Source organism: Oreochromis niloticus, linkage group LG2 (genome assembly GCF_001858045.2).
Source record: "Oreochromis niloticus isolate F11D_XX linkage group LG2, O_niloticus_UMD_NMBU, whole genome shotgun sequence".
Lineage (NCBI taxonomy): Eukaryota > Metazoa > Chordata > Actinopteri > Cichliformes > Cichlidae > Oreochromis > Oreochromis niloticus.
Window position 1 is genome coordinate 22,904,580 of NC_031966.2, and position 8,496 is coordinate 22,913,075.

General features: G+C 41.0%; 2 protein-coding genes across 5 annotated transcripts in view; one reads left to right on the forward strand and one right to left on the reverse strand.

Moving 5' to 3' along the window:
* The window catches only part of kcnip1a (Kv channel interacting protein 1 a), a 44,203-nt gene extending 40,208 nt beyond the window's left edge, over positions 1-3,995 (forward strand). For 3 of the 4 annotated variants that reach the window (XM_005467636.4, XM_013271010.3, XM_013271011.3), the window contains exons 3-8: positions 229-298; positions 428-498; positions 613-720; positions 798-902; positions 1,824-1,886; positions 2,317-2,395. In XM_005467636.4, the coding sequence (XP_005467693.1) occupies positions 229-298; positions 428-498; positions 613-720; positions 798-902; positions 1,824-1,886; positions 2,317-2,364 (465 nt within the window). In that variant the 3' untranslated portion in view covers positions 2,365-2,395. Of the gene's footprint in view, positions 1-228; positions 299-427; positions 499-612; positions 721-797; positions 903-1,823; positions 1,887-2,316 lie in introns of all 4 variants that reach the window. The other variant, XM_025911829.1, reaches the window with a different exon arrangement.
* Positions 3,996-4,114: 119 nt separating this feature from the next.
* Positions 4,115-7,935, reverse strand: tlx3a (T cell leukemia homeobox 3a). Its single transcript, XM_003444685.5, has 3 exons — positions 7,235-7,935; positions 5,980-6,217; positions 4,115-5,360 (listed from the first exon to the last, which is right to left on the reverse strand). Exons 1-3 carry the CDS (start codon positions 7,659-7,661, stop codon positions 5,177-5,179), a joined length of 849 nt encoding a protein of 282 aa, XP_003444733.1. The 5' UTR covers positions 7,662-7,935; the 3' UTR covers positions 4,115-5,176.
* Positions 7,936-8,496: the final 561 nt, after the last annotated feature.

Consider the following 8,496-nt stretch of genomic DNA (forward strand, 5'->3'; position numbering starts at 1 on the left):
AGAAACTGTAATTAGATGTACCTTTGGTGATTGTCAGGAATTAGACTGTAATCATTTTAAGCAACCTTAATATGGCTTTTTGATGACCAAACATCATCAAGTCTGGATTTATCCAACCTCCTTCTTCTTCACTGTTACACCCTTCTGTGTGCTCTGTTTGCTTTTTTGTGCTTGTTCAATTTTCACATTGCCCTTAAACTTTGTCCTTTTGTCCCTCTTTCATTCCAGGAGTGTCCAAGTGGTGTCGTAAATGAAGACACCTTCAAGCAAATATACTCCCAGTTCTTCCCACATGGAGGTGAAGTGTGTGTGTGTGTGTGTGTGTGTGTGTGTGTGTGTGTGCTGTGATGTTTGCATTTATGTTCGTCGTTGTCTCTGCACATTTTCCTGTCAGTGTATTAGCAACTTTTTTCTTCTTCTCCTGCAGATGCCAGCACCTACGCGCACTACCTGTTCAATGCATTTGACACAGGACACACGGGATCCATAAAGTTTGAGGTTTGCTTTATACTCACTCATTTCCACTCAATACATCTCAGCTCTTTGATACTCACCTACCCTACGCCTCCCTTATTCAGTTTGTCATTCTGTATCTGCTTCTTTCTCCATCAGGACTTTGTAACAGCTCTGTCCATCCTGCTGAGAGGCTCTGTCACCGAGAAGCTCCAGTGGACCTTTAACCTCTATGATATCAACAGAGATGGATACATAAACAAAGAGGTTTGTCTTATTTTCTTCTTTTTTCCACGTCAGGTTTTATTCATCATAACTCATGGTGTCTATGTTCTGTTTCACAGGAGATGACAGACATCGTCAGAGCAATCTATGACATGATGGGGAAGTACACTTACCCTGTTTTGAAAAATGACGCACCCAAACAGCATGTGGATGCCTTCTTTCAGGTACCATTATCTGCTTCCTTTATTTATAAAGTAAAAGTAAAGTAAAATTTTATTTATATAGCGCCTTTCAAGACAAAAGTCACAAAGTGCTTCACAGAAGCTAAAACATAAAAATAAAAATCAACCAAACGCAAGTTTAAAAAGATGAGTTTTCAGCTGTATATTCAATGAAACTGACAACATCAGCTTAGCACTACCTACTTTACTTATCCAAAAGTCGCTACAGTAGAAAATAAATGACCAGTTACTGTGGGCTGCAATATCCACCCAAAATATACAATGACCGAATCTCAACCCAAACTTATTGAATATGCATCCATCAAGCCATCCATCCAGTTTCTGCAGTGTATCCCTGTCTAATCTGCTTAGACTGTGGGGGAAGCACTATAAGCAGAGATCTTCATACATCCATCTCCACCTGTCCTAGCTCTTCTGGTAGAACATGAAGGTGTTCCTAAGTCCAATGGTAATTTTATAGTATGTTGGGGCAAAAATTCTAATTTGCTGGACACACTGAGCAGCTCAGCTAGCTGAGTTAACTAATTTTAAATGTCAAAGTAAATAAATTAAATAATGTGACATTTATAAAATTAATGTTTCATCAACTGTCTCCTCCCTGTAGACAAGGCTAAACAAGCAGCATTTATTTTATGAAAACCAGCTGCAGCTGGAGTGAGTGGATACAGGCGGGGGTCACTTAGGGAGGTCAGGTCTCTCCAACTGTCACTGCAAACTGTAGTATGTCAGTCCTTTGGGGCTCACACTGACCTGGGGCCTGCCTTGTGTGGTGGTGACCAGCTTCTGTCTAAGCCAGCTAAATCGTCTGTAACTTGCAGCTCGGTGATTCAACTATTGATTTAAATAGGCCGATTTACTAAATGTGTTTGTAGCTTTAAATATCACGTATTCTTCCATCTGCAGAAAATGGACAAAAACCGAGACGGTGTAGTGACTCTTGATGAATTCATCTTTTCTTGTCAAGAGGTACTCGTTTGCTTTTTTTCTTCAACTCACTCTAAAGGCTTCTTCCACTGAGAATAGTTTAACTAATGCAGGATTTGCATATAATGGAAAACATGATGGCTGACTACAGCGCTGTTGCTAATGTTATTGGTGCATTCGCTCTCCGAAATGTCAGCATGTCTGCACAAAAGACCACCACAGTCACAACAGTTTTGCTAACTATTTATTATTATTTACCGAAGGCCTCTTAGATTTTGCAAGTCTCACTGTACACGCTATTAATTATGGCTGTTAGTACAGTTTTCCATCAGTATTTATCTGCAGAGATCATTAAAATTTTATGGACCTTTACTGCCCCCTAGTGGCCGGTAAAACGAATTAAATGGTGATTGTTGGCCGACTTTCTTTTCTCACAGTCACCACTTCTTAATTCTCCTTCATCTTTGCACAGGATGAAAACATTATGAGGTCCCTCCAGCTCTTTGAAAATGTCATCTAGACACGAGGGAGATGGTGCAGCAGACGAAGCACAGAGTGTGAGAAGAGAAACGAACAACAGGAAAAAGAAGGAGGAGAAGGAGTGATGAATACGAATCTGCAAGCAAAAGGAACAACCTAACTTATGAGAGAAGGCAGACAAGAAGCTTGTCAATTTGGGTGTGACTGTTTTCCACAAAACCTTCTGGAAGGCATCCTACTGTAAGAAATCTAAGGCGACAAACCTTCACTGGTTTTGGAAAGCCTCCTTTAGACAAATTTGACCTTTCTGTGACCACTTCTCTCATCTCCACCTCCCTCCCTCGTTTGTTGCTGTTGTCAGTGTCATCTTGGATGGTGTGCACTTAGTGCCACTATGTAAATACTGCCCCTCTCACATTTGGTTGAAGGCCTTTCTGAATTATGTAAAATTGTTACCATGCAAGGACTTAAATTTCTGAATGCAGCTTAGCAGAGAGAGCATCCAAACGCACACTTTGCTCATTAGAGGCTTAAATAAGAGCATTATAAATTTCTGTGTCAATACAATGAACTTGAGCAATATTGTGAAGCATGCACAAGAGATTCCTACAGTGTAATAAATGAATATGTGTCATAAAACTCGGTGGCAATATACACAACATCTTGCTAAACGGTTACGTTTGGGATGCCCGGTCTGTGTGCAGCATCTCACCGAGCCAGCTCGGCCGTTTTTAGACATAAATTCAAACATAGGTCTGTAAAGGTTTGCAGAGCTGAATGTGTGAATATGTCCCAGCTTGTGACATTCTTAGGTCTTGTGACAGCTTGCAACAGTCCTCAGAGGCCTCCTTAACTCCTAATGTGTGTTCCAGTGTCGTCGGTCGGTGTTTGAATGTTGTAATGACTCGACTGTAGATATTTAACTGTTGTGTCTGTGGCTTCTTCTCAGTGTCTTGAATCACTGGTGTCTGTCTGTGTGTCTCTGACTACCTGTCTGTCCTTCTGTCAGATTGGATATAACCCTGTAATTATTCTACCTGCCACTCGGTGTTAAATAAAGAGCCCATTTAGAGGTTTCCCGGCATGCAGATGGAGAGCAATACGAGGATGTGCACGTGTTTGTGTGTGTGGTGTCCCGGTGTGAAGGTCCCATTTCCCTGAATATTAAAGTCTCATTTATTCTAGCATGTAGCTTCATCTTCAAATGAGCTGACTGTGTTTTTGCACGAGAGGCGAGGTTTGTCTTTAACTCTGTCTGTTGAAAACGTCAACTCAGAGCGACCAAAACTTCACTGTGAGGGAGAGATGTTGAAGGGAAGATTACAGAGGAGGACAAAGCTCAGAGAATAAGACAGAAGATGAAAGTAAAGACCTTTTCACTGATTATGGAGGAATGGAAGCCATGTTTCAAATAAGAGCCATCGTTTTTGAAGACTGAGTAGTGCAAAAATACATTTATAAATGGTTTACTGTCATGCCTACTCACTGTGCTACCATTATAGTGATTAAAAAAAGCAAAAACCAACTGACCCCAGACATACTTTCACATAGACGGACGGATAGACAGGCATACAGACAGACACACTTAAAACAGTCAGAATGAAATAATGTGTGTATTGAAATACTGTAAAAAATCATTATATTTATCAATAAACTTTTCAAGAAATAAAATCAAGTAACGTCTGCTTTTTCCCCCCCACCATGTTGCTCCATACGGTTTTTCTGTTTTACACCTTATTATATGGTAAAACCTTTAAATAAGCACATGAGCAAAAGGGTCACAACAACATTTTATACTGTACACATATACAACGTAAGTACAAAAAGACTTGTACATTTTTGCCTCCGTTTCAAAGAACACGGCCCACAAATAAAGCATGATAATGTGCGTTAGGAAAAAAAAAAAACTTCACCATCACTGAACATGCATCACTCCTTTTATTCCCCAACTTACAGCTTGTTTCATATTTTCCTCACTTCGCACCACCAAATCCAAGCATCTATTTTCTATTTATTACTCCTTAAAATAGCTTTTCTTTTCTCTCCATAATGTAACACTGCTGTCATAATTTTGTTGGGGCGCCTTACAGGTGACTGTGATGGTGCACTGTAGTCTCGTCAGAGTGAGTACATCTATAAATGGAGGTTTAAACACCAGAACAATTAAGAATTAAAGAGGAAACTCTGAAGTAGCTTTTATCTTCGTTGTTTTGAGCAGACATTCTTGTTTTGTACTTTGATAAAAACACAAAGAGATTTGGCCTTTCTCATAAACACATTCCAACCCGTGCACTTTGTTGTGTAGCTGCTGGAGTGTAGGCCTAGATGATTATCCTCCCACTAAAATTAAAAAAAAAAAGATAATAACAGAGCCAGCTGTAATCAAGTCCACTATGTAGGGTAGACTAAGGCGATGGTCGTACTGAGAAACCACACCCTTACAAAACACTGATTCTTGCATCTCAATGTGGAGAATTAATTACCTCCATCAGGTCTCCTCTTATAAGTACGAGCGCAAGAGGACAATCACATGGTGGCGAGAATTTTTTATGGTGGCAAGTCTTTTTTCGTATCCTTTGAATTTGTGTAGTCCTGGTGTTTCCAAGTACAGAGCTGCAACATTTTGTCCAATAAAGTTTCTGCTTCAGGACTCACCATGACTTCAGGTCCACTTTCACGACCACTCAATCGGGTTCTTCAGTTTTTTGTTTTTTTTCTGGTCACACTTTTTTCCCCCCTCCACAGTAAGGATCACAGTAAGTCCTACTGTCCTCATGTAGGTCTAATTTAATTAAAGTATCCTCGCAGGGCTGTTAGAGGATGCTCAGTGATTACCGCTTGGTGTCTGGTCTCTACTCCCTGTCCTCGGCCCAGGGTTGAAGGTTCTGCAGCGCGTACAGGGAGGAGTTATGGGCGCACAGTGGATCTGATACCGCTGATTCGCTGAGGGACTTCTGGAGGGCGGACTGCTGCAGCTGCAGGATGAGGCGATTGGCCTGCTGACGCTCCGCCTCCCTCTCCTCGGCTGTCTGTCTCCTTAAAAAAAAAGAAAAAAGAGAGAAATGAAACATTATTTTGGTTAAATAATTTTAAAAAGGCTGTGTACGATTAAAGGAGAGCGACAGAAAGTCTTGAAGCCTGAAGATTGCTATTTGCAAGATGAAAACAGCAGCTGTGCCTTGTTAGGAAAAAGGATGGCGATGCAATAGATCTGTTCGAAGCATAAAAATGAACTCAGTAAAAATATTTTTGGGAATCTGAAAGGTGAATTAAGGGCTGATTAATCAAACAACACAAAACCCGTCTTTGTTATTATTTAATTTAATAAGTTTCATTTATTTGTTTATTTTTTTAGAAGTTTTTCTATTTAATTTGGTCGGAATTTATAGTATTTAAACTTTAAAATTATTTCCACATACTAAACATACTACACTAAGCTAAAATTTGAATATTTTCTGTAAATGTATAGTCACATTTATGTATTTGTTTTCTTTTGCGACTGAGTCCGTTAACAGGAAGATGTCACTTGGTAAGTGGAAAGTTTGTGTTTTCAGCGTCTAATAAAGAAGTCAACTATTTTTCCTGGAATTAAAAAAAAAAAGTTCCTATACGGGCATCACCTTTGACACATGTTATCATGACATTTCATACCAACCTCCACTTGGTCCTGCGGTTCTGAAACCAGGTTTTGACTTGCGCGTCTGTCATCTTGAGACTCTTTGCCAGAGCTGCCCGCTCGGCGCTGGCCAGGTACTTCTGTCGATGGAAACGCTTTTCTAACTCACATATCTGAACTCTTGAAAAGGAGGTGCGGGGCTTTTTCCGTTTAGGAGGCGTCCGGTTCTGGTACGGGTGCCCTATTCTCCGCGTAACGGCGAATGGCACCAGAGCCGCTGCAGGAAGGAGAGACGGGGAGACAGCGATAAATACGAGGTGAGATTTTATACAGCAGCAGACAGACGATTTCTGTGTGGAGATCCAAGGCCACATATCACAGAAATCTGCCCTGTGCGACAACAATGCCCTGTTTATGCGGTGCATATGTGAAATATGGTGGCTTATATTATATTTATTAAGCAAGTTAAATCTGAGCAAGTCTTGAAACAAAGCAATAATAAATAACGAGTAAATATTTCTTCTTGAAGTTGTGTGAACTTTAGATATTCGTGGCACTGGTAATTAGAACAAGAACAACAACAAGCATTTTGGTCTATCACCGTGGAATTGTCTGTATATTTACAACTATATAAAATATATATATTATATCAGGCCTGTGGTCATAAAACCTTCCATTAATCTTCAATAAAATAGGCTAAAGGACTATTTGTGTAATAAAAACGTTTCAAATCCTCTTCACACACCCTTATAAATACAGAGAACTGGTTATAGCTTTTATTATTTTACATAACTGTGCTTCAGTTTCTTTGAAATTTATGAGATAAATCACTCCATAGTCCAATAATCAGCTTATTTATAGTTATCTTTAATTCCATAAATAAATGCATTTTTTTGAGTTACTTTCATATTTATTAGAAAACTGCAACAATGCCAGGTTGTTTGGTTTAACTGTGTGAATGCACTGGGCTTGTTTTTCGCAAAAACGTGACGCAGAAATTAAACATTCAACTTCTACAACAGAAGCCAATTGAACAAAGCGGATGATGATGTTTAATGACAGTCTGTAAATGTAGTGTATTCTAATATTTTTTTTAAACAACAACTTGCACAATGTTCTATATTTTTAAGCCTTTTTAGATAAATAACGGGCAAATAAATTAAATAGGTTTTAGAGTTCTACAGATATTTGGCAGAGGTGCTGGTTTTTGTAATGGCTGATCAGCACTTACTACCGTTTTAAACATTATAAAATATTAACGAGGGGAAGTCATTAGTTCTAACAGCTGGCCTACCTGATATTCTGTCCTTGGCAAACCTGTTCCCTATCCAAGGGAAGCACAGACCTCCAAAGCCAGGAACAGCGCTTTGCACGGGGGCCGGGGGTCCCGGGGCTGTCACTGGTCTGTGGGCTGGGACGCGAATGACTCCTCGGCTGCCCAGACTCCTGCTCTCTCCGTATGAACCTGAAGCCTCCACCGGAGGCATTACACCGGAGAGGGAGATCGAGAGCGCGGTATATGAGGGCGCGTTGGCCCCAGTCGGACTTCCCAAACTGTAATAACCGTCCCCGTTGCTTAAATCTGATCCACTCTGTCTTCCTGCCGTGCGCGCACTTTCCGGCTCAGTACCGGCTCCCAGAATCTGGTCGATGCCGAAGCTTATTGGCTCGTGATGGGCCGGTTTTGGAGGAGGGCTCGGCGCGCTTGGTGCTTGCTCCATTCCTCGCTCGGTCGCAAAAAAGGGCAAGAAAACTGAAGCAGATGGGTTTTTTTTAGGTGTGTTCGCTGTGAGGTCAAACTGTACCAAAAGTCATCATCAGAAGTGTCGCCATCGCTGTCCAGCCGTAAACCCAGAGTCCAGCGCGTCCCGGTCGTCTCTAACAGGCCTCTTTCAGAGGACTGGGTCCTCTCTACAGGCTGTGGTGAAAGTTTGATGGGCGTTTGGAGAGATGTGACGTTCTGTCCTCCTCTCAGCGCGTCAAAACGCTCCGTCTAGCAGCTCCGTCCTCCTCCATCCCTCTCCACCTTTCATTGGCTGGCACTGGAATGACTGATTGAATGTCAGTGGGGGTAGGCCAACGATTTGGCACAATAATCAAGATTTCACATAACCACGGGCGTCAGCGTGTTATATATATGGTAAGATATGGCATCTTGATGTTGTCTGAGTGAGTCAGTATTTCATTTGGCGTTTCTTGTAATTCTAATAGAGAGCAGGGAGCAAGCAATAACTCCATGAAAATGTAAATGGAATATCGAAAAAATCGGACCCGGGGGGAAGGACCAATGTTCTCTGCTGTTTGGCGATGGATTTTAGCATTTCAACCAAATAACGTTTTGTCATTTACCTGTCAATGTTCTGCTCGTATCCAGAAATACATCCTGAAAAATCACTTTTTTCAAGTTTTGTAGTAAATAAAGGAAAACTTTTTGCATACCCTGAAGTCTGACGAACTGAAAATTCTGCCCATTTCCACTTTTCAGGCTAGACGCAAAGTGCGAATCATTTGTCCTCATACTGCTGCTGTCATTTCTTGACACATGTGGAATGTGCA

What these genes read in the sequence shown, in the direction of transcription:
- tlx3a (XM_003444685.5), bottom strand. Translation starts at nt 7,661, where the DNA reads ATGGAGCAAGCACCAAGCGCGCCGAGCCCTCCTCCAAAACCGGCCCAT. An exon ending in TGCCAAGGACAGAATATCAG is followed by an intron (nt 6,218 to 7,234) that starts GTAGGCCAGCTG and finishes TCCTTCCTGCAG; the next exon opens with CGGCTCTGGTGCCATTCGCC. An exon ending in AACCGCAGGACCAAGTGGAG is followed by an intron (nt 5,361 to 5,979) that starts GTTGGTATGAAA and finishes TTTTTTTTTAAG; the next exon opens with GAGACAGACAGCCGAGGAGA.